At 39.4% G+C, this 26443-nt stretch overlaps 1 protein-coding gene across 3 annotated transcripts in view; it reads left to right on the forward strand.

Annotated features, from left to right (window-relative positions):
* The window catches only part of PHKA1 (phosphorylase kinase regulatory subunit alpha 1), a 205390-nt gene that overhangs the window by 5688 nt on the left and 173259 nt on the right, over positions 1-26443 (forward strand). For 2 of the 3 annotated variants that reach the window (XM_036439888.2, XM_036439889.2), the window contains exons 3-6: positions 7130-7177; positions 8541-8709; positions 17419-17501; positions 21431-21511. In XM_036439888.2, coding sequence (XP_036295781.1) covers positions 7130-7177; positions 8541-8709; positions 17419-17501; positions 21431-21511 — 381 coding nt within the window. The remainder of the gene's footprint in view (positions 1-7129; positions 7178-8540; positions 8710-17418; positions 17502-21430; positions 21512-26443) is intronic. The other variant, XM_045582388.1, reaches the window with a different exon arrangement.

Raw genomic sequence — 26443 nt, forward strand, 5'->3', positions numbered from 1 at the left:
TTCATTACCCTATTGTTTGACCATAGGTAATGTAAATATGCAATATAAATTCTTTGCTTAATCTCCCCCTGCCCCACCTTCTCTCTGAAATTCATCAGCCTGTTCCATGTTTCCATTTTATTCTATTTTATTAATCAATTTATTTTGTTCATTAGCTTATTTATTTAATTTGATTTTCAGATTCAATTGTTGATAGCTACTATTTATTGCCATTTTATTTTTCATATTTTTAATCTTTTCTTCCTCCTCCTTCTTTTCTTCCTCTCTTCCTCCTTCCTTCAACATTTCATGTAATTAATACTGGTTTGGTGGTGATTAATTTCTTTAGCTTTTTCTTGTCTGTGAAGCTCTTTATCTGACCTTCAATTCTAAATGTTAGTTTTGCTGGGTAGAGTGATTTTGGTGTATATCCTTGCTATTCATTACTTTGATTATTTCTTGCCACTTCCTTCTGGCCTGCATAGTTTTGTTGAGAAGTCAGCTGATAGTCGTGTGGGTGCTCCCTTGTAGGCAACTAACTACTTTTCTCTTGCTGCTTTAAAAAAAATTAATTTAATTTAATTAATTGAAATTTTTTTTGTTTAAGGTATTACAAATAGTAGTACATATCTCTCTTTTTTCCCCTCAACTGACTTCCCCCCAGCCTTCCCTATCTTTGGCATTTGCTCTCATCCCCCACCCCCGGTGTCTTGCCTCTGTTGGTTGTGCTTACATGCATGCATACAAGTCCTTCGGTTGATCTCTTACCCCCAGCCCCAACCCTCCCCTACCTTCCCGCTGTAGTTTGACAGTCTATTAAATGCTTTTTTGCCTCTGTCTATTTTTGTTCAACAGTTTTTAATGTACTTTATTATCCATAAATGAGTGAGATCATGTGGTATTTATCTTTCATTGACTGGCTTATTTCACTTAGCATAATGCTCTCCAGATCCATCCATGCTGTTGCAAATGGTAAGAATTCCTTTTTTACAGCAGTATAGTATTCCATTGTGTAGATGTACCACCGTTTTCTAATCCATTCAACTGCTGATGGGCATTAAGGCTGTTTCCAAATCTTAGCTCTCTTGCTGCTTTTAAGATTCTCTGTTTGTCTTTAACCTTTGGTGTGGGCCTCTTTGAGTTCCTCTTCTTTTGGGACTCTGTGTTTCCTGGACTTGTAAGTCTATTTCTTTCACCAGGCAGGGGAAGTTTTGTCTTTTTTTTTTTTTTTTTTTTTTTTTTCCGCAAATAGGATATCAATTTCTTGCTCCCTGTTTTATCCTTCTATCACCCCACGATGTGAATGTTCATACCCTTGAAGTTGTCCCAAAGGCTCTTTACACTATCTTCATATTTTTGCTTTTTGCTTTTCTGATTGGGTATTTTTTGTTTCCTGATATTCCAAATCACTGATTTGATTCTCAGTCTCCTCTACTCTAGTGTTGATTCCCTGTAAATTATTCTTCATTGCAGTTAGTGTATACTTTATTTCTGATTGGTCCTTTTTCATATATTTGATGTTCTTATTAAGATCCTTGATATTCTTCCTAAGTCCCTTGAAGCTTTCATTAAGTTCCTTGGGCATCATTATAACCATTGCTTTGAACTCTGTATCTCGTCATTTGCTTTCTTCTATTTTATTTAGTTCTTTTACTGGAGATTTTTTCTGCTCTTGTATTTGGTACATGTTTCTTTGTCTCCACATTTTGTCTGTTTCCCTGTGTTGGTTTCTACTAGGTGTACCAGTTAATAATGGTGGATATTGTAATAAAAGAAAACATGATAATTTCAAGAGAAACATCAAAAGTGCTTTATTCAAAGTAATGTCCATCACTAGCTACACATTTCCCCCATCTTTTAGGTAATTTGTGGATACTGTCCCAATAGAACTTTCCTTGTTTTGAGGCAAACTATTCAGAGACCAAATTTTCCACTTCTTTGTATGTTTTGAAGTGCTGCTCAGAAAGTGTGTGTGCCATTGATCGGAACAAGTGGTCATCTGAAAGAGCAAGGTCTGGTGAATACAGCCGGTGGGTTAATACTTCCCAGGCAAGATATTTTAATCTGTTTTTAACTGGTTTTGAAGTGTGTAATATGAGTCATCATGAGGCAAAATTACTTTGCCATGTATTCTGGTCATTTCATGATCAAAGTGTGGTTCAAATTTGATTATTTGTTGTAAGTAGGCATCAGTATTAACAGTTTCACCTGGTATTAGCCGAAACCGGTTTGGCTCAGTGGTAGAGCGTCAGTCTGCGGATTGAAAGGTCCCAGGTTTGATTCCGGTCAAGGGCATGTACCTGGGTTGAGGGCACATCCCCAGTAGGGGGTGTGCAAGAGGCAGCTGGTCGATGTTTCTCTCTCATCAACGTTTCTAGCTTTCTATCTCTCTCCCTTCCTCTCTGTGAAAAATCAATAAAATATAAACAACAACAACAACAAAAACCCCCAAAACAAAAACAGTTTCACCTGGTATTAGAAAATCATAATGCACCACACCTTCCCAATCCCACCAAACAAAGAGCATCTTCTTTCTGAAGCGATTTGGCCTTGCAGTCGATGTTGATGCTTGACCTGGATCAACCCATGATTTTGTGCATTTGAGATTCTCAAAATAAATCCACTATAACCGCTAGTCACAATTCAATGCAAAAAAGACTTTCTTTCATGCCCTTGAAGCAACATTTTGCTGATGACTTTTCAGTTTTCCATTTGTCTTTCATTTAGTTGATGTGGCACCCATTTTCCTTCCTTTAAAATATTTTCCATTGCTTGTAAATGATCAGAAATTGTTTGCTGAGCAATGTTTAATCTTGCTGCAAGTTGTTTTTGAGTTTGACATGCATCTTCATCCAATAATGCTTATAATTGTTGGTCTTCAAACTTTTTCGGTTGACCTGGACATTCTTTTTGTCTTTCATATAGAAATAATCACTTTTAAAGCATTTAAATCAGTGTTCACAAGTATCATGGGATGGGGCATGCTCACTATAAGCTTCCCAAAGTATACAATAACTTTTTCTTCAAAATAAAGTAATGAATTAAAACTTCCCAGAAATGCTTTTTTTTGCACAAAATTTGACATTTTAAGTGTAAAAATATCTATGATGTTAATACCTTCAGCAAATTTGACATATGAAGTTTTGAAGCTTGCTATCTATACAACAAAATAGCATACATATCAAATCACATATATATCAACATATGTGTAACTCCATCTGTTGAAAAAAATCCGCATTATTAACTGGTACACCTAGTATGTATTAGGTAGGACTGCTATGTCACCTGGAATTGGTAGAATGGCCTTGTATATTAGGTGTCCTGTATGGTCCAGTGGCTCACCCTTCCCAGTCACCTGAGCTGGGCACTCTAGGTGTACCCCTAGAGTGTGTGCACTGTCTTGTTATAGTTGAGCCTTGATTGCTGTTGGCATCAGTGGGAGAAACTGAGCCCCCACCAATTGGCTGTGAGAACCAGCTGCTACTACAATGGAAGAGCTGCTGTGCAAGAGACACCCCTGTGGAGCAGGACTTGCTTCAGTGGGGCTTTGGTGATTACCGAGTCTGCCCCTTGAGCATGTCTCTTGTGGATGTGTAGAGTTGTAATCTTGCGTGGTCTGAAGCTGTCCACCAGATGTATTGGCTCTGGGGCCTTCGGGAAGGTGCAGAGTCTACCATTGCCTGTATCCTGCCTGGGGCCACCCTGCACAAGCTATAGAGTGACCTGCATAAGGCTGTTACTTGTGTTGAGCTTGAAGGTGCTCAGGAGAAGCCAAACTGTGAACCTTGGAGGATGCTGCTAGTGCTGGGCCTGGGGTTTGCTTATCAAGAGGTGTGGGGCATGCTGAGTCCAGCTGCTACTTGTTTGAGAGACTTTAGGAAAGTCTGAAGCCTGAGCCAGGACAGACCATTCGTACAGAAAAGCCTCTGCAAACAGTTTGGGTAGGGCTGCAAATTGAGTAGGATGGGGGTCTCATGGAATCACCATGGAATCACCATGGAATCTCAGGGGAGTAAACAGTGAGAGCCAGGTTGATGAAGAGTCAGATATGGCTACCTGGCGGTCATCTTTGTTGCATGGGAGGTCTCAGCATAGGAACAATGATCTCTGCAAGCAATTTTGTCTGGGAGAAAGCTGCCCCCAAGTTCTTGCTGTGATGCCAGGTATTTTAGTTCCTCCCCATATGTCCCTGTATCCTTTCAAGCTGCTGCCACAGTGCTAGAGCTCAGAGGGAGTGAGTCTGATTAAGTCCATGTGCTGGTCCTTTAAGAGAAACTGTCTGGGTCTTTAGCATTCTCTGTTTCACTCAGCCATAGTCCTAGCTGGCCTCCACAGTCAAGATATCCCTCTGGATTAAAAAAAAATGCCACATGTGGGTGTTAGACAAGTTGTTCCTCACCTCCACTCCTCTTGCCAATCTGTGTATTTTCTTCTTTCTTTCTGTAATTGTAGGACTTCCATTCAGCCAGATTTCAAGGGGTTCTGAATGATGGTTATCCTGTATTTTAGTTGTAATTTTTATGGGGTTATTGGAATATCCAAGTACCATGTTTTCATCTGCTGCCATCCTCATGCTTTGAATGTTTTAGATGCTGAAACATTATACATCTGATTATATTGTATATATACCTGGAGAGAGAAAGAGATACTAATATTTACATAGATAATGGTTGTACATAGTTAAAGAGTCAAACCTCAATTCTCAAATGTCTTTCATCTCTAACAATTCAGTTATTGACCAAGTTCATGGAAAACATGTCTCAAACAAAGGAGAGAATGTGCCAGTATGAGTAATTTTACTGCTAATATCCCAGGAAATTGTGTTATGAATATTTTTATGGGTTTTGTTTGTTGCTGGCAAAATGGAAGATTAGCACAATTTTAAAACGTAAGGAGACCATCAAGTGTGCTAACGTTGCTAATGTAGTGAAAGAAACAATGATCATAGGCAATTGAAGAGGCAGAAAACCTGTTGTTGATTTAGATAAATTAGCCAGTGTCAGCAAGCAGAGATGCTGAATGCTGACCTCCTGAAACACAGTCCTGGAAAGAGTGCTGAAAGTTATTCGCTTAAGGCTGGCAGGGTTAGTCCAATAAATTTAAGAAAAGAAGTATTCATTTCTAGATTAAATAATACATTAGACATGTTCTATATATAAGAAAGTTTAAACAGAATCATTTGGGAGGTCTGGAACAAATTAATTCCATTTACATTACTTCTCATGGGGGAAAATGTTTCAGTTTTAGAACAATTAGCTCCTCGACTAGCCTTGCGGTATGAATTAAGTTTGAGAACTGAGGTTCTATTCTATACCCTTACATAATCAATTCACAAATACATAGATCTATTATCCTAAAAAAAAAAAAAAAAAAAAAAAAAAAAGTAGGTGAGAGGAGGGTGTAATCTGATGTGGTTACAATCCCTGATATATGAATAAACATAATCAATACCACCTCCTACCCCTGCTTGATAATATGGCCAGTTTGGGGGGAATACAACGTACGGATACCTCCTCTTATTTTTATCTTCCCATGCTTCCTATTAATTTTATCCTATTCCAACTTGAAAGTTGAAACTTGATGACAGAAATGGCTGACAATGGCCATTTCTGGAAGACAAAAATGGATGGCAATGAGGAATTTTCTGCCTGGTCTGTGATTCCCCAGGTTTTCTGTTTAAATTAAAGAACATGTAGATGGGAGTGGCAAAGAGATTTGAAAGATTTTATGGAAGTCTATGTTTGACATGTAGAAGATAATTTGGAATTAAATGAAGTCTCCCCGCAGAATGAGGGGTATGTTAAATGCTTTCTGTAACAGGGTATATTAAAAGATGTCTTTAATTAGGGTCAAAATAGTGATAGGGATTTTATTATAGAGGTTGCAATCATTTTCATTACTTTATAATAAATGCTTCATGCTTGCTTTAAAAGGTGACATAATCATGCACTTTCATCCCCTCTTTTTCCCTCTCTCTCCCCACCTCTTTTCTTTGTCTCTCATTTCTTCCTCTGTAAGGGGAGGAAACCATCAATAAGTAGAAATGGCTTTTAAAAGGTACTTCCCCAAGGAAACATTATTATTTTTCCTCAATAATGTACTTCATAAAGAGTTAGAGCATAATTAATAGGTACTTATCTTTATCATGCCTATTGCTTGAATGTTTTGAAAGAATAATTATTTTGCAGAGGTGTCCTTAAGCCACCTCTGAGCCAACATTCTTTAGTATCCTGGTTGTATTTCTTCTGAACTGTGACACAGAAAACGTAGAGAAATGGAGAAGCTGTTTGGTGATATTCTTCCAAAACATATTGCCTATCCATGCCATTGGTGATGGGTCCTTCTGGTGTCATGTAGTATAACTAGTATAGTATAGTATAGTATAGTATAGTATAGAGTATAGTATCATGTAGTGTATCATATTAATATACTATATTATAATGAAATGTAATTATTATTACTATATTATATTATACCAACTAGTATGTACATAGTTGCTAGTCATTATTTTGGAGTACTGTGATTAGAAAACTATCTTAGAAATTGCCAGGTCCTTATAAGTAAAATAATGACTTAAGTCTTAAGTAGTTTGTGGATTTTTTTTTAAATAGAAAAGGAGTTGAATTGTATTAATGATTCCTCTTTATAATTATTCTGAATTGGAGATCATTTTCTTCTCTAAGGAAAATGTCCAGAAAAGTATTGCTGAGGACTCTTGAAGATAAGAATTGACTAGTTTAGAAAAAAAAATAACAGTGATTATGTCGGCTTTTGTAGGACATAGGATGTATTTTATTTTATTTTTTTATAGGATATATTTTAGAATATCCTTATAGCCTATGAATTTTGAGCTGACTTGCCCATTGTCTCCAGGTGGCATGTCCTCTAATAGGATGGTTGTCTTAGTTTTATATAAACCTGTTGGAACTTGAACTATTTAACTTGAAGGAGTCTCCAACTGCAGCTTTTGATTCCCCTTTTAGCTGCAATCTAGTCTTCTGTGTATTTATATAAAGTAAATGCCATGTAAATAGGAGCCCAGGATAGGGTTACTTGTTCTCAAAAGGTCATCTACCAACTGCAGTTGCTGAGTAAGTGCTCCTGCATCCAGGGATATTTATAATAGTCTTCCTTCCATTTATTTTTGCAGAGTGTAGTGAAGCTGATGAGGGGACTGCTGCACTGCATGATCAGACAGGTATGCTATTGTTAACAGCTCCCTCTCTAATAAAAGCACATTGTAATAGTATTTTTACCCCTTAGGGGATGTTCATAATACACAAACACACACACACACACACACACACACATACACACACACACACACACACACACACATATTCTTTCACAAATAGTAGACACTAATTTTAGAAAAGTTGTAGAACTGAAGGCAGCAATGTCATCCATGATTTTACCATCCACTGGAATGCTTCCTCATGGTCTTTTATATGCCCCTCTGCAAATGCTTTTTAGTATACTTTGCATTGCTGTACATGCAATTATGTATATTGAGTAAAATATGATAGTTTTATAAGCCATTATCTGAAATCCTTGGGGCCAGATAAATTTTAGAATTCAGAATTTTTCAGATTTTAGAAGGTTCTACCATTTATATACTCTACAGTATGTTATGCCCTCAACAGGTCCAGAGCAGCACTCTGTTATTAAAAACATTAATCTCTCTGAAGGGAAACACATATTTTCACACTAATAAAATTAATAAAAACTATAAATAGCTCCATATAAAATAAATGTTGGTTACAAACTTAGGGTAAAAATCCTTTATAAGTGTTTCAGATTTTATGATTGGAGATCAGGAGCCAAGGATTTATATCTCCTTGCATTAATTTGCATTTTCTTCATCTTGAGTTAAGTTGAGCATCCTTTCATGTGCATATTAAAACTTTGCATTTGTCTTTAATTAAATTGCCTATTAGGTCTTTTGACTATTTCTTTTGGATTGTCTCTTTCTTGCCTATTTGAGGAGTTACTGAACATACTGCAAATAATTTTAGCAGGACATGATTTATCTTTTAGGGGTTTATGATATTTTTTTTCATTAAAAAGTGTTTTACAAAAAAATGTGTTTTCCCTTTGTTGTAAAAGAACTTTACATAAGTTGCACACCTTGAATCTGAATTAATTTTCTTGAAACCAATATTTTATTAGAAGAAGCAATTGGGGTCCAAATTAATAAAATGACCACAGTCATGTAACAAGTCTAAAATAAAAGAAATAAACTCCAGACTTCTAAACTGTTTTTTTTTTTACTAGTGCTCTCTCTATGGTTATCTCACAGCCATCATTTCTTCTTTCTTTTTTTCCTTCTTTTCTACTTTTCAAATTTTTAGATATTTTCATTTTCTACCTTATCAAATAGGTTTAAAACCACTAATTTAATGAACCACATTTAAAGGTATAATAGTTACTATTATATATCAGGTGCACACATAATCAAATCTAAGCTTCAGGAACTAATTGTTTTAGTTAGAGTACTATAGAAGTGTGTCATATGGGTTGCTTTTTTGGCAGAGCCTTCTATGTCTTCTTTTTTTTTTCAGGTGGATAAAGTAGAGTCCTTCAAATACAGTCAGAGTACCCAGGATAGCCTCCATGCCAAGTACAACACAAAAACCTGTGCCACTGTAGTGGGTGACGACCAGTGGGGACACCTGCAATTGGATGCTACTTCGGTGTACCTGCTCTTCTTAGCACAAATGACTGCCTCAGGTCAGTACAAGGACAGAGTAGTTGGAGCCACAGCAGTGTGGAGTACTTGCTCTACCACACATGGCTTCTCTAGAAAACAAAGCTCTTTACATTGCTCAAAGATGCACATTGAAAGCATGATATTTTGCAAGTTTTATAAAGAGAAACAATTTTTTTGAGATCTAGTTTTTATCTTTTATTAATCCTCAGATACTATGAAATGGGTAAGGACTAAGTTTATTGCTTATTCTCATGCTATGCACTGACAAGCCTATAGTTAATATTAACATAAACTGAATCACCTACTTTATACAACTCTTTATCAGTATACAAGAGGCCCGGTGCACAAATCTGTGCACCAGTGGGGTCCCTTGGTGTGGTCTGTGGGGATTGGGCTGAAACTGGCATCCAACATCCCCTGAAGTATATAGTAGTGAGGGAAATGGCAGGCAGCAGGGAGGAGCTGCTCCCACTCATCCTGGCTCCGCTCATCCTGGTCAGCTGAGCAGCGCTCCTGCTGTGGGAGCATAAAGACCACCAGGGGGCAGCTTCTACATTGCACATCTGCCCCCTGGTTAGTGTGTGTCACAGGGCTCCTTTGATTAGTCGAACAGTTGACTGGTCACTTAAACTTTTATATATATATATATATTCATTCTATACACACACATAGATACACTACAGGCCCAGTACATAAAAATTTGTGCACTGGGGAGGGCCCCTCAGCCCAGCCTGCACCCTCTCGCAGTCCAAGAGCCCTCAGGGGATGTCCAAATGATGGCTTAGTCTGGCTTCCCTCTGTGGGAGGTGACCCCAGTAGGCCTATCTGGGGATGGTGAGCAGTCAGGCCCACCCTGAATTGCCCGACTGCTGCCCATGGCCTCTGTGGGAGGCAACTGGGCAGACAATCAGGATGGTGCCATGCCCTGCCACTGGTTGCTGCCTTCCCCCAATCCCATTTCTGTCCCCTCCCTCTGTTCGCTGGCACACTCCTTGGCTGGCTTGGTGCCACCTGCTTGCTGGCCCCACCCCCAACTGGTCACTCCTCCATTTGGTCGATTTGCATATTACACTTTTATTATATAGGATTATGAACAAGGCATCTTTCTCTAGGCAACTAACTTGTATTTAAGGGAATTAATTTAGGAATCAGAATTTAAATGTTTACTTTTTATTATTGAATATCATACCCTTTTTGGATGGTTTTGTTACTACTTTTAGTTGCTTTACCTGAAAATTGAAAACATAAGAATCAACATAATTCCCTTTGATTTCTCACAAGTTGGGGAAGATAGTGAATCTAATTATATTCAGTTTGTAAATGAAACAGGACCTTTGCCAGATTTTCCTGAGGTAGTAAATAACACTTGTCACAATACCGCATTTTTAATATTTTAATTTCTTTATCTTCCTATCTGGTTACTAAAAGCATTGAGCACCAAGGGCTCCTTGGTACTAAAAACATTCAGGGTGAGAATTACCCCAGAATATTCTTCTCCTTTTCTTGTATATTTTTGGTAATAAAGCCTCCCTCCACCCTCCGCTCCCTGGACAAACAGCTCAGAGGCTGAATAACCTTTTCTTAAAATTATAATATGGCTACCTATATATTCCCTTCTTTTGGAAGGGTGGTTTCTTACCGAATAAATATACTTTTGGTTGTACTTATTTAAATAGAATGGCAACTATAACTTCATTTCTAATATCCTTTTAATATCAACTCTGGAATATGTTTTTACAAAGCAAAAAGTGTCTAAATATTCTTTGTGGTTTTGTATTTTGAGCCCAGGAAAGCAGCAGAAATGTACTATAGAGGCTTATAAGACATATATACATTCATGCAATAAATGCCATTTTGTTGGTTCCTGACTTAACATTTGATTTTCAACTCAATTAGTTGACTTTGATAGGTTCTTAGAATAAGGTAGATATTTTTTTTATCAGGCCTTTAAGAAATAAGTAGGAATAAGTAGAAATTAATAAGTCAGAAAAGGGAAGGGAATAGCATGACTATAAGCACAGAAGTTTAAAAGGTACTTCTATGTTTAGAGTGAAAGATAGATATGAAAAAATGGCAAGAGATGAAGCTAGAAAGTTGGGGCTAGCTGTTTAAGTGCCTGTGTATTATGCTAAGTAGTTTGGATTTTATATTAGAATCAGTAGAGTGCCACTCAAGTTAAATAGTTAGAAAGTTTTAGATACTTAACTCCATTAGAAGGAGGATAGATTGAATGGGGAAGAAAATTACGTTGGAAGACTACGTAGAAAGTTAGTGAAATACTTTAGGCAAGAAATGATGGAAAACTCATGTAAGGCAGTTGTCTTTAGGATGAAAAAGATAAATGTAAGAGGTAATTTACTGGTAGAATATGAGAGATTTTCATGGAAATTTTAGTAATTCTTTGTGCTCCTTTAAAAATGCATATTTTTATTGATTTCAGAGATGAAGGGAAAGGGAGGGAGAGATAGAAACATCAATGAAGAGAGAGAATCATTGATTGGCTACCTTTTGCACTTACCCTACTGAGAATTGAGCCCACAACCTGGGCATGTTCCCTAACTGGGAATTGAACTGTGATCTCCTGGTTTATAGGCCAACACTCAACCCACTGAGCCACACCAGCTGGTCCTCTGTACATTTTTTAATTCTTAAAAATCTCAACCTTTTTAAAAGGAGAGACTTAGAAGTTGACTTCAACAGATCTTCTCTCCAGCAAAATGACCATAAATAATGAAAATTAATTAAAAAAAATTATATTCACTGGAAATTGTCCTAAGGACATAAAGCAAGTAGAGAATAGAATCATTTATTCAAGGAAATCAAAATTTTGGTAAGAGCAGTGAGAAATTGTGGTATTTGGGGTACCATCTACTCCCTTCCCTGCCCCAAATGCATCATGACAGAAGCAATACTCAAGGTTGATATAGATAAGATTAAAAGCTTCCCTTTCCTCTAGTTTCCATTCTAGATCTATGAGATCTTCCTGAGAGGTTGCCAGCATTCTCCCCAACTCTATCTTGCAGAAGCTGTAGTCTAGCCAAGAATAACGAAGAGATTTGGAATTCCCTATCTATCCCCCAGGCCCACTCATGGAGTAGAAGTTAACACTAAGCAGAGCAGGCCCAGAATAATAGTCCTGGCCCAACTTTCTAGTAGCTTTGGGAGAAAGAGACAAGAATAACAGAAAGCTCCATCATCACTCTTCCCAAGAGAACTGACATTATTTGGAAAAGAGTGTGGAAAAGTTGAAGCCTAAAGGTACTCACAAAAAAACTAGATTTTGCCTTCAAGAAATGAAGAGGAGGCTGGTAGCTCAATAAGACTAAGAAGCTAATCCTGGCAGTGCTTCTGGAAGGGGTTAGCTTGCAGACACCCCAGGGTCAGAACAGGAGTCCCATTACAAAACCTGGAGAGCTCTGGTCGGGTAGGTCAGTTGGTTAGAACATTATCCTGATATGCCAAGGTTGAAGGTTCAATCCTAATCAAGTAACATACAAGAATCAACCAATGAATACATAAATAAGCAGAACAACAAATCAATGTTTCTCTCTGTGTCTCATTCTCTCTTTCTCTTTCCACTTTTCTGTCTCTCAAATTAATAAATTTAAAAAAGCAACAAGCTAACCCATAGACTATCTAGAAGTTTTTACAGAGAAGAGTCAACTCCAAACAGCCCTCTCTAGGGTCAGAAGAAGTCTCAAAGATTGGTCTCAAAGACCACCTGAAATTGGGCCTGAATTTAATTATTGATAGATGGAACAATTTATGACTCAGGGCATTGTACAATTTAGTAGAACAATCAGCTGGTAATCAGGGGAGATAAACAACTGGGTATTTAAGCAGAGGCAGACACTTAATAGATCAGAGAAAGAGACAATTGCTAAAACTGAAACTACTGTCTTCCTGGAGTGACAGTGTTTATGTCCAAGGCTGCATACAACCTCTGAGGAACAACATCAGAGGCTGCATACTATGGAGAAAATTCACTGAAGTTGTCCAGCCAAGTCACTAAACAAATAAATAAGCAAAGAAAAGCAGTCTCCATAGAGGAGAGAGTATCAATATCTATAGAGTTCTTATAATATATTATCTACATATTATCTACAACTAGTGGCCTGGTGCACAAAATTCATGCACATTAAAATGGGATTAATTAGAGGAAATATTTTAATATTGCTATTTGCCCTTTTTCTATACTAGAAGTGTCAGAGAAGAAAGAAAATTAGTAAAATGTATATGAAAATCTTCTTCCTGTCAGAGTCTGGGGCGCACCATGGGACCCAGAGTCAAGTCCCCACCCACCCACATGTGCCTTAAAATTGCATGATATCCATACCCGGCCAGCCCTCTTTCTCATTGGGCTAGATCCAGACCCGGCCAGTCCCACTCTTGTCAAGCCTACCAGGCGAGGGGTGAAGTCTCAGGCCCCCTAGCCTGGCGCCTGGGTGGGGGACATGGCCTGAGGTCCCCCAGCCTGCGCTGGGATGGGGGGCATGCCATGAAGTCCCCTGTCAAGCCCAGCTGGGTGGGGGGCATGGCCTGAGATCCTCCATTAAACCCTGCCAGGTGGGAGGTGCAGCCTCAGGTCCATGTCAAGCCCTGCTGGGCAGGGGGCATGGCTTGAGATCCCCTGGCCCGAGGTGAAAGGAGCAGCCTGAGATTCCCTGGCCTAGCACTGGGGTAGAGGTGTGCATCTTGAGGTCCCCCATCAAGTCCCACCAGGCAGGGGATGTGGCCTCAGGTCCCCCAGCCTGGTGCTAGGGAAGGGGGTGCAGCCTCAGGTCCCCTGGCTTGGTGCTAGGGTGGGGTCACAGCCTGAGGTCCTTCTTCAAGCCCCACTGGGTGGAGGGCACGGCCTGAGGTTCCCCCTGCCTGGCACCAGGGCAGGGGGCACGGCCTCAATTCCCCCAGCCTGGCACTGGGGCAGGGGGCATCACCTGAGGCCCCCCATCAAGCCCTGCCGGGGTGGGGGGCATGGCCTGAGGTTCCCCATCAAGCCCTGCCAGGTGAGGATTGTGGCCTGAGGTCCTCCATCAAGCCCTAATGGGAGGGGGTTGTGGCCTGATGTCCTCTGGCCTGGTGCCAGGGTGGGGGGCATGGCCTGAGGTCCCCGGTTAAGCCCCCTGGGGGTGGGGCACAGCCTCAGGTACCTGCTGATTGCTCATTAAGGCTCATTAGGGGAACTTGGATTCAGCTATGGGGGCAGCCATCTTGTGTTATGGAAACCCTGCTTCTGCTGTGGGCGCAGCCATATTGTGTTACAGAAACCCTGCCTCTGCTGTGGGCACCACCATCTTTGTGGTGGAGTGATGGTCAGTTTGCATATTTCCTTTTTATTATATAGGATAGCAAAAAAATTCAAAGTAAATGCCCATCACATTTTATTATATAGGATAGCAAAAAAATTCAAAGTAAATGGGCATTTACTTTGAATTTTTTTGCTATCCTATATAATAAAATGTGATGAATAAAATGTGATGCATCCACACAATATGTATAGCAATAAAATGCAATGACATATTGATATATGCTACTACATAGATGAATCTTGAAAACATGCTAAGTAAAAGAACCCAGACATATTGTATGATTGCATTTATATGAATGTCCAGTATGATACATCTATAGAAACTTAAAGTAGATTAGTGATTGCTTAATTGGATGTGATTGTTGAAGGGAAATGGGGAGTGACTGCTAATGAGTTTCTTTTGGGGGTAATTAAAATGTTTTTAAATTATGGTGATGGTTGCAAAATACTGCATTCCCTAAAATTATTAAACTACATACTTGAAATGGATGAATTGTATTGTATGTGAATTATATATCAATACTGTGATTTTTAAAAATGAGGGGGTTAAGGCTTAATTTTAAGTGAGCATAAATCAATCTACTGTGGAGTAGACCATTTAGTTGACCTCATTTCTAGAGCCCTGAATGTTTTAGTTTGCTTTATATAAAACTGCCATCTTGGGCTTTGCCGTGTCTTACCTCATTTCATTTCTGTGTATTCAAATGTGTTCTTCAAGAAGTGCTGGGTGGGGGGCATGTCCTGAGGTCCCTTGTCAAGCCCCATGGGGCGGGAGGTGCAATCTGAGGTCTCTTGCCCCAGCCAGGTGCCATGCTGCCTCAGGTTCCTGCTGTTCGGTCCTGATGTTATGGTGTCCTGGCTAATTTGCATATTCCTCTATTGTATAGATAGATATACTATCTTTTTGTAGCTTATATTTAAATCAATTCTCATCATTACTCAAAATATATAGTTTTAAGTTTTCCTTAGAATCATAATGTTTATCTACTTCTTACTCAGTATTTAGATTCTTTCCAATTCTTTTATGATTTATCTTTTTCCAAATGCCTAGGTTTGGACATTAAAGGACATTATAAATTAATTACCTATAGAATCAGGAGTCTGAGACTTCCTATTAATACCTACAAATAACAGTTAAAATTCTTCCATGTTAAAATCTGCTGGTATCTCACTTAGTTGAAGATTAGCCTAAGACTGATCTGTGATATATTTATGGTTTAAGAATCAAAGTATCTAAGAAGAGTAGGATTACTTGGGAGTAGTGGGGTCATTTAGTCATTATGACTGCCTGTAAAGCCTATAGTGGTCATTTGTTATCAGTGGCCTTAGAGTATCCACTGGTGAAAATAGGGCATCCCTTTCCCTACTGGGTGCTGGGAGTCAGGTTCTTATGACATCACTAGAGGCCTGGTGCATGGAATTTGTGCCCAGGGGCGGGGTGTCCCTTAGCCCAGCCTGCAACCTCTTTAATCTGGGACCCCTCAGCTAAACGGGCAGTTGTACATCCCTCTCACAATCCAGGTCTGCTTGCTCTCAACCGCTTGCCTGCCTGCCTGATTGCCCCTAACCATTTTACTGCCAGTCTGATTGATGCCTAGCTGCTCCCCTATTGGCCCAATTGTCCCTAACTGCCCTCCCCTGCTGGCCTGGTCACCCTCAACTGCCCTCCCCTGCAGGCCTGATTGCCCACAACTGCCCTCCACTGTTGGCCTGGTCTCCCCCAACTGCCCTCCTCTGCTGGCCTGGTTGCCCCTAACTGTCCTACCCTGCTGGCCTGGTTGCCCCTAACTGCTCTCCCCTGCCAGCCTGGTCCCCCCTAACTGCCCTCCCCTGTAGGCCTGGTCCCTGCTCAACTGTCCTTCCCTGCAGTACTGGTTGCTCCCAACTGCCCTCCACTGTTGGCCTGGTTGCCCCTAACTGCCCTCCCCTGCAGGCCTGGTTCCCCTTAACTGCCCTCCCCTTCTGATCTGGTCCCCCCAAACTGCCCTCCCCTGAGGCCTGGTCATCCCAAACTGCCATCCCCTGCAGGCCTGGTCATCCCAAACTGTCCTCCCCTGCAGGCCTCATTGCCATCAACTGCCCTCACCTGCTGGCCTGATCACCCCAACTGCCCTCCCTTTCAGGCCTGGTTCCTCCCAACTGAGCTCCCCTGCTGGCCTGATTGCCTACAACTCCCCTCCCCTGTTGGCCATCTTGTGGTGGCATTTTGTGACGACCATCTTGTGGCAGCCATCTTGTGTCTACATGGGGGCCACCATCTTTGACCATATGAAGGTGGCTATCTTGTGTGTTGCAGTGATGGTCAATTTGCATATTATCTCTTTATTATATAGGATGAGAAAAAGAATTTTCTAAGACTTGCATGAGAGAATGAGTGATTTTTATTTGCATGTTGTTATATTCCTACATTTCCAAAGTACCATTTCTCTTAAAGCAGTCCTTGAAATTGTGTATCTGGGTTCCAGCAGACTGAAAATTGAAGCTAGTGTCCAGAGTTTCTGTTCCATAGTGAAGTTGAGTCCACTGTAATATCAGGCTAGTTCAGTGGTTGGCAAACTCATTAGTCAACAAAGCCAAATATCAACAATACAATTGAAATTTCTTTTGAGAGCCAAATTTTTTAAACCTAAACTTCTTCTAACACCATTTCTTCAAAATAGACTCGCCCAGGCCATGGTATTTTGTGGAAGAGCCACACTCAAGGGGCCAAAGAGATGCATGTGGCTCACAGCTTGCCAACCACGGGGCTAGTTCAAGTCTATTCATTAGTCCATTGTGTCTAGGAACCCCATGCTATGGGCCATGTGGACAAGTGCAGAGCCTGAGAGTCCCATAAGCCAGGAGTCAAGACACTATCAACAAGGAAGAGAGAGCAAGAGGAAACCCCTTTGTTTAGGATGTTAAATATAAAATCTTGCCTTGCTTTCAGTGGCCATGTCTACACACCTATTCTGGCCGATGCCCTGTTTCCAGGTATTACTGATAAAGTATAGTAGTAACCTTTCTTGGGTAAAAATTGCCGTTTAATATTTTAACCTTGCTGTTTTGGGTTCTGTACTCATTTAAAAGTTATTTTGATTTTCTGAACTTATGTATGCTATCCAAATACTCCAATGATGATGGTTTGAATGTCCCATTGATTGCGATCTCACTGACCATCGAAGCACATTCTTCTCGGACCCAGGATAGCTCAATTGTCCTAAATTGTCTCAGTAGTGACAGATAACTGAGTTTTGGTTGACTCAGTGGTCTCGAAATCTGGACAGCACAATTATTTTAAATTTCCCCGGTGGTCCCAGATAATGTGTTTATTATTATCCAGCCTTCCCTGTGCTCCTTTCCTGTTAATTAATTAATAACTACATTAATTATAACAATATCACATTGACCACCTCTTTGTCTTTATTCTCTTTTTTCTCAGGACTTCATATCATCCACAGCCTAGATGAAGTCAATTTCATCCAGAACCTTGTGTTTTACATTGAAGCTGCATATAAAACTGCTGTAAGTGCTCATTTGGTAGTGGATTTTAAAGATATGGTGATTTTAAAATTCTGGACAACTGATTCTTTCTCTTATAGCTGTGGTCTGCACCTGTGGCTCTTTGGCCCCTTGAGTGTGGCTCTTCCACAAAATACCACAGCCTGGGCGAGTCTATTTTGAAGAAGTAGTGTTAGAAGAAGTTTAAGTTTAAAATATTTGGCTCTCAAAAGAAATTTCAATCGTTGTACTGTTGATATTTGGCTCTGTTGACTAATGAATTTGCTGACCATTGTCTTATAGCTACACCTCTTTGTGAACTAATCTGTAATGCTTCTGGCAGTAATTATCTTCAGTCTCTTTCTTTGCTAAGCTCTGTCATCTTCTGTTTATCTTCTCCCCAAGGGAGTTAAGAGAGTCAAGATGCTATGTTTTCATTTCTTTCAAACTGTATAATATCTGATGGTATGTATTTAGTAATCTGGGGATAAATTGTAGTCTTATTGTAATGACTTATGGTCTTAAGCAGGAGCAAGATTGCTAGGGAGTATTATGGGCCAGTTAGCTACTTAGAAATAACATTTCTATGTGTATAATAATATTTGTAGACATGGATTGATTCAGTATTTACAATACAAAATAGTTATTTTTTTCTTACAACTACTATATGGGATAAATTTATATTAAATCAAAATATTTAACATCTGTTCTCTCAGGGATCACTGTTCTTCATTACTTGATATTCACTGTATAGAAAAATGGATGTGTCATAAATAATCCAGTTTTTTAATTTAATTGTTTAGTTTTTTAGTTGTTTTAGGTGGGAGGGTAAATCTGGAACCTGTCACTCTATATTTGCCAGAAGGATAAGTGTAACATAGACATGCTATAACTAGACAATCAATGGATCCATACTGCATGTCACTACTTGAGTCAATTAGACAGAGGCAGGGTTGAATCATATATGAGCATTTATTCTGTTAATGTAAAAATAACCATTGAAACCTATAAAGAATTTTTGTTAGTTTATTTGAGCCAAACTGTTGACATATGCCGGGAAACAGAACCTCAAGGAATTGAGATAATGCTCCGGAGAATGGCAGGTTACATTTATATTTATATTTTGCAATCAAAGGAAGGGACATGGGTGGGTTACATGAAATCCACTGGTGATAGAGTAGAGAGGCCTGAGAAAGCAAAGGCCGGGGGGACCCCTGGGATTGGATAAAAAGTAAAATGATGTACAGTGTACATTGTACACATACTTAGGTGGGTGCAGGAACAATTAGCATGATAATAATGAAGGAATTTGTGGTATGTGTCCTGAAGCCCAGCACATTAGGTTGTGCCCCAAGGGGTTCAGAAAAAGGGAAGTTACAAGTTACCCAGACATTTCCAGCGTATATTATTATAAATGCAAAAAGAGAGATAGGCTCGGTTAAAGTAAAGGTTGACCTTGTCAGTGAAGAAACCAACCTAGTATGTAACTACCCACCATAACTGCTTTTAGTTAAAGTTTAATTTCGGACCATCCTTTGTGGTTACTTTAGGTCTCTGAGTTTGCAAGACTGCCATGCAGGCCTTCCTTGAGCTTGGCAGGTTAGCATGTGGCCCCTTCCATCCACAATTTCAGTACTGCCAGCAGTATGGGGAGAGCAGAGATCATCCACAAAAATCTGTTGTGCCCCTCCCCACCCCATAAGCCAGCTGCTTATATTGGGTAAAAAGGACAAAAGATTACATTGGAAAGTAGCCAAAGGGTATACCAAATCGGCAGTTAACCAGTAAGCAGAGAGCTGGGCATCTTCAAAGGGCTTAGTGATATGCAAGGGCTGTGGGTCTTCAAAGGGTTGATGATTCTGATTTCTGCAGCAAAGTTATTAATCTTTCCATGATAACAGGCAGCTCCAAATGGGAGGATGGGATGCATTTCCAGGTGAGTTCCCAGGACCCAAGTGCAGCTGCCAGCAGCCTTCTTTAATCAGAACAAAACAATCACATTTAACAGAGCATGATTAATATTTCTTATAATTATAGCTCGTTCCCCAACATTCTATTTCTGCCCCTATCAATATTTGATGCAAACAGACATTACTTGTTGACTGATCACTTTGCCTTCCAATATCATAGGCCTGGGTACAAATTTATACCCTATAGTCCAGGGTAAAAATTAGAGTTCTCTTTCCTCTCCGTTACAGGTAAGGATTGCAGCAGTAGAATTAATATGTGTCTTCTGAGAGTCTAATCTCTACTGTACACTCAAGGGTACAGCTGAGTTTGGGGCAGGTCAAACTAGTTATGGGATAAATATGGTTTACCTTCCTAAAGCTTTAACTCAGAGATCTGGCATAAAAAGTAATTTAAGATAAATATGGAAATAAATACAGGTACGTAAGGTATATTGTGTGTAAGTGTGTTTGCATGTACATGTATGTATGTACATGGGTATGTTCAAGTTCTGTTTAGTGAGAAGGTCTAGAAGCAATAACATCATAGTGACAATGAGCACCATTATTCAAGTCTTTTAAAAAATATATTTTATTGATTTTTTACAGAGAGGAGGAGAGAGGGATTGAGAGAGCTAGAAACGTCAATGAGAGAGAAACATCGCCCCCCACAACCACTATACATGCCCTTAACCGGAATCGAACCTGGGACCTTTCAGTCCGCAGGCCGACGCTCTACCACTGAGCCAAACCGGTTTCGGCCATTACTCAAGTCTTGGATTGTAACTATAATTCTCTAGTAAAAGAAACCAAGACTTCAGATAGTTAGTTCCTGGGCTGGTATATAAAAAACACAAGATGAGACTGGAGCATCATGTAGTGACAAAAGTGTGGAAGTGTTCAAAAAGAATGGGGCATGTCAAACCTGGAAGAACTCTCTAAGGCCAAAGTTGGAACAATTCAAGCAACAAAATATTTTATTACAACCAAGATAAAAATCTAAATATTCATAATTTCCTACTGATATAAGTGAACAACTGAATATCAAAATAGGGGAGAAATGATAGCTCTTCCTTAATGATGAATTGCAAAGGTAAGGAAGGAACTAGAAAATCACCATTGAAACACCACTAATAATTGTTGCTGGCAGGACTCACAGTAATGGATGCTGTCAACTGATGATCTTGGCACCAATTTAACAGCAATGGGAATCCCCAGTTAAGGGTGCAGTGAAGAAGTAAACTAGTGTTGTTTTGACATTAATTTATTAGCTTTGACAGTTGTACTATGGTTATGTCAGGTGTTAACATTAAGGAAAGCTGAAGTAAAGGTTTATGGAAACTCACTGTACTATTTTTGTAACTTCTCTGGAAGTCTAAAGTTATTTCAAAATAAAGTTTGTTAAAATTAATTTTAACTGTTATCTTTATATTTTCTAGGGGCCATATAGAGTAATGGTTAAGAATGTAGGCTTTGGATCAGAGTACTTGAACTGTTATCCTAGCTTTGTCACTTATTAGCTGTGTGTCCTTGGGTGAATCACTTAACCTGTCTTTGCAGCTGTTTTATCATCTATAAAATGTAATGATTAAGGAAGATAATAGTGTAAAGTGCATAGGTGAGTGCATAGTATTTTCAATGCCAATATAGAGTAAAATTAGAATGGATAGTTAAAATAAAATACCAGGGTGTGGATTAGGCTCCATTTCTTAGAACCCTTGGGTATCTGCTTTGATGGAAAAATTTAAGAAGTCCCTCTCTAGATGGACCAAACTGCAGTTCTTAGTACTGATCAACTGTTCAGGAGTCTGCCAACTTCTTGGAAGCCCCACAAGAATTTAAACTTACTGGGCAACGCACCTCATTGGCATATCCTTAATCAGTATTGTAGGTACACATAAGTATGCCAAATTTGCTATTATGTGTGCCTTTTATTCAAGGGTTGTGCATCTAGTAAGCATTTAGTAGTGAGGACTTGCTAATGTTATGTTGGTTATTTTATGGCAGGACTTTGGTATATGGGAACGTGGAGACAAGACCAACCAAGGGATCTCAGAATTGAATGCCAGTTCAGTTGGAATGGCCAAGGTAATTTTCCTTGCTTTGTTTGTCCCAGGTATGGGGTAAGGAAGTCTGGTACACCTTTGCACTAGATAATTGTACCAGAACAATTATTTTGACAATGGTCCATATTTAATGTGAATATGGACCATTGTCAAAATAATTGTTCTTTGAAACCACAGGTACAATTCAGAATCTACCATAGAACTGTGAACATATAGGTGAGGACATCTTTCATAAGCTCCAGATTTATATATCCAAATTAGTTTTGTAGCTTATCTCTACCTACATATCCTACAAGGACCTAAGAGAACATATCTTAAATTAAACTCATCATCTCTATTATTCCAAAAACAAGAAAAGGAGGTCTTTGGTCCTTCTGTACACCATTTGACAAAACTTGATATCATGAAACCATTTCTCTTTATTGTTGTTGTTTTGTTTTTTTAAATATTTATTGTTGAGAGTATTATAAATAGCCCCAGTTTTCCCCCATTGACCATCTCCTCCCCACTCCTAACACCTCCCAGGCCTTCACCACACTGTTGTCTGTGTCCATGGGTTATGCATAAAAGTTCTTTGGTTAATCTCTTCCCGCCTCACCCTCCACCTTCCCTCTGAAAATTGTCATACACTTGTTTTATTTCTGGTCTTTCAATTCTGTTCCATTGGTTTCTGTCTGTTTTTCTGCTAATACCATACTGTTTTTTTTCTTCTTCTTAAATTTAGAAACGAATTTTATATAAGATCTAAAATACAATTCTTAAAATTCAACTTCTCCAGAAAGCCCTGGCTACACAATAATACATTGCTCTATTGTTACAGAATTTACCAGGCAACTGAAAAATACACAGGGAGTACTCAGAGATCCAGGATAAACCCATTTATTTTCAGATGTTTCAGATGGACTAGTACAATGACTCAGTGGACCAGTTCTCCAAATTCTTGTGTGAGTGAATATGGAGGAAGCTTTTCGTTTATACCCTTTGGTTTCTTTGTTCCCAAATATGGATCAGGCTTCTGAACCTTTCTCGGGCTTTGTAAAAAGCCCCATGTGTTGGGATGGGGGACTTGAGACCACATTCAAAGGCCTGGCCTGGCGCCAACGCTGATAAACTCCATGGGTTGTATATGGTTTATGTTTTATGGCCTCTGTAAAATGGGAGTATTTAGGTAAATAGGTCTTGCTAGACCAGATTGTTCAGAAAGGAACAGTGACTTAATTAGAGGCTATCAGGAACATACATTAGGTTACTGGCACAGATTCAGATTGCTATCTCCCCCCAAAATGCCTTATATTCCTTATCACCCCCCCCCCCACCTTGATCCTCAAGCTGATTTTCAGCCTTGGGGATTCAATACAAGACTTAAACCTGGGGAGTAGGGTGCTTAGCAGCTGAAGTATTTTTCACCATCACCCAAGAGATTGTAATGGCAGTCCAGAGATCTGGTCTGGAGTAACATCTGGGGCTTCAGGGCTTACTGATTCTATCCTTATTAGCTGTTCTAAAACCTTGGAAGAAGGGAGAATGAGTCTACACAGGTTTCTTCATTTCTGGCTTCAAAGTAGTTGAAGTGGTGAGAAGCACATCTCAGGGTTCCATCTATTTCTTCCCATAATCCTTGCTCTGCTCATGTCTGTCTAACTGCCTAAGACATTCCCTCAAGTATTCTGGCTCTGAATTCTTTTAGGGAAAATGGGCGTTGGTGGGCTTCTCTGGCTATTTACATGCTGAAGAGGAACAAAGTTTTCTTTCAGAGCCAAGAGATCCTTGCTCTCTGTCAGAGTGATGATGAGGCCTGGGCACAGAAGGAGGTGGACTTGTGTCCTAGCAGAGACAAACTGTATTATAAAATTTAGTATTTCGAACACTTAGAACAGCAAGAGTTACAACAAATGATCTGGTAGAAGGCAAAGAAAACATTTCAGTTCTAATGACTCCTATTGAAATATAATTTTTCTCCTTAAAAATCACCCTTATGTTTATTAAAGAGCCAATTTAAGACCAATTTATCTATTGCATTCAATTTGACCTGATTGTTTGCATAAACACAAGAATGATAACTGACCACCTTTGCTGGAATTTCATGATTGAGTCTCAAGGTGCCACAAAGGACTGGGAAGCTAAGCCATCCAGCTGCCATCAGGCTTGCCTGCAGTATCTGCTGGGTTAGGTGAATTCCTCACCAAGATCTGTACCTGCAGTGGCTCCATCCAGACTTGCACCCTAGGCTTCAAGGCCCATCTCAGCAGCCCTCCTACTTGTTGCGGCCTAGAGAGCATGGGGGCTCCCTAGGGGCACAGAGGTACCCTGGTTACTTCCCTTCCACTCTGACCAACTGCCATCAATGGAAGAGTATGGGCCTGATGCTCTAGTGCCATCCATTTTCAGGTTATCAAGCAAGATACCATGGTTGCTTTCTCCATGGCACTCATATTGGCTTCAAGTCTTCAGAGTCCAGACAGACTCTCTAAAACATGACACTCCAGTAAAAGTTTTCAGTCAATAAAACCACCACTGGAAACCAGTCTTATTGAATTTATGCAAAGAAATGGATTGCCATGATTCATTTAGTAAGAATTGCCAATTTTGGAGGGATCACATAGGGAGAAAAATGTACTAAACTGCTTTAAGATCTTCTGATTTTCCTTGCCTGTCCTTTCCATGGACTCTTCAGAAGATGTAATATTTTCCCAAATGTATTATAACAAAATAGTAACTGTCACCAAATGACAAGAAGAAAATTAAAATGACATGGTTAGAGATTTCATTATAATGCAGATGACATGGAATGTTGTCCTTTCTGTAAACCCAACATTCTATCTACACTAACAAAAGAGAAAGATGCAAATTGACTGTACCTTCATGATGCCTACCAGCCAATCAGGAGTGAGTATATAAATTAACCCAACAAAGATGGTGGGTTAATTTGCATACACAGGTGCTGAGTGGCCTGGAGGCAGGGCAGGAATCTTGTGTCATTGCCGCGGTGACAACACAGGCATTCCACACCACCCCAGCCACTCCTGGCCCCTAGGCAAAGTGGGAAGGTGGAATGTTGGCTCTGGCCAGAGTAAAGGTGGTGCTGGCAGCCAGGAGAAGGAAGACCTGTTCTTGCATGAATCTTTTTGCATTGTGCCTCTAGTAATATTAAAGCTAACCAGAAGCTCAATGCATGAAATTCGTGCAAGAGTAGGCCTTTCTTCTTCCGGCTGCCAGCACTGGCTACCTTGTGGCACCTGGGACCTGGGCTTCCCTCACAGCCCCAGCTTCAGGGCATCCAGAAGTACATCTGGTCTAATTAGCATATTACACTTTTATTATTAAAGATAACCATTAGTTATAACTGTTGACAAAAGTTCCTATGTACCTTCAATATAAAACTTTCCTTCATGAGAGAGAAAACAAACATTTGAGGTATTTCAGAGCCTATTGGGATGATCTAAAGCCAATTCTAGATCAAGAAAGAGTTTCTTAAAATTCAAACTCTTGAAGGATTGGCAAACTTGATTTTACCAAAAGATTATATATTAAAGTGTATTAGACAGAAACATAGGCTAGCAAACTTCAGTTCCCATGATTAAAAGATGGTCCTTTTTTATTAAATATCTGATTAATATAATTGTTTTATTAGAAAATACTAACCAAAAGGAGGCTTATTTTCTAACTTCATTTGTCCTTGGGTGTGGATAGCAAATGACACTAATTGGATTTCTCCCATGTCTCCCTGAGTACTTTGACATAAGCCATTTACCCTTTGTTCAGGGAGGCAAAATACAAATCATTGACTCTTAAGTGTCCTTGGTTTAGGGAAGATAGAGTTTTTTAGATGGTTGCAAATTGCTGTTTTAATATGTTTCCCTGTTCTGCTTGTCCTGGTTCACTGGCCTGTACCATTTAATCAGTTTCTTTTAACATTTCTTTCTACAAACTTCCTATAACTTCCACAGACATTCTTACAACTTTCAGAAACATTACAACTTTCAGAAATAACTACCTTTAGAAATCACCTTCTTCTTCCTTCAAAATGCATACCCATGCCTCAGTCCTTCCAATAAGTATTACTACTCTAATATTCTTTCTTTCTGTCATACCTTCAGCAACTTGTACAGACTTTTTCTTTCTTTTTCCTCCTTTAAAATGTATTAGAATTCTTCACTCTTAGAAATCTTAATTTTTCAATGATAACAAAAAAGTAAACAGCCAAAAAAAAAGTAAACAGCCAACATTTCGTAGATTAACATTTATGAACACACTTTAAATGCACTCTTACTTTCAAGAAATTATACCTTCAATGAAGTATAAGAGACTTTCTGTAATATAAACTAAGAGCAGGCAAATTAAAACGTGTCTAGCAGTTAATGTTTCAGTATTTTATAATATTTAGATGTTTATTATTTAACCCAACAATGATACAAAGTCTCTTAGTTACCAAAGACTTTGTAAAATTATGTATATGCATATGAGGCTGGAGTAAAGGCAGGGAGAGGAGGAAGCAAGCCCAGCATCCTGTTCTCAGCTTCTAGTGGCTTGGATTTAAACTGTTACAATCTTCCTCAGAGATAACATGCTAAGGTTACTGTTGTGGCTTCTGTTTCTGGCCCTCTGGGCCAGCCCTTCCCTAGGCCATTTGTTCTACAGTTGTGAACATTATGTTAGTTTTTTGTTTTTGCCTTTCTTCTTTTTATCTACATAGATCTTCTCAGCCTCTTTTAACAGCTCTTCTGCACTTCTGTCCTTCCAGTTCTCTAACTTTGCAGTTTTCTTGAGATGTCAGGTCAACTGGAGACAAAATGCAATTTTTAATATTTCTTGGCCCAACAGGTCCTCAGGGTCTGGCCCAGAGTACTTTCTTATTTGATCTTGTAGTCTTGGTAAATTTAGAAGGCCTTTCTTCTTTGCCTTGCTGAATATTGAAGGCTTTATTTGGGTTCTGAGTCCCACTGGGGCTCTCAGG

Source organism: Pipistrellus kuhlii, unplaced genomic scaffold (assembly GCF_014108245.1).
Source record: "Pipistrellus kuhlii isolate mPipKuh1 unplaced genomic scaffold, mPipKuh1.p scaffold_m20_p_16, whole genome shotgun sequence".
Taxonomy (NCBI): domain Eukaryota; kingdom Metazoa; phylum Chordata; class Mammalia; order Chiroptera; family Vespertilionidae; genus Pipistrellus; species Pipistrellus kuhlii.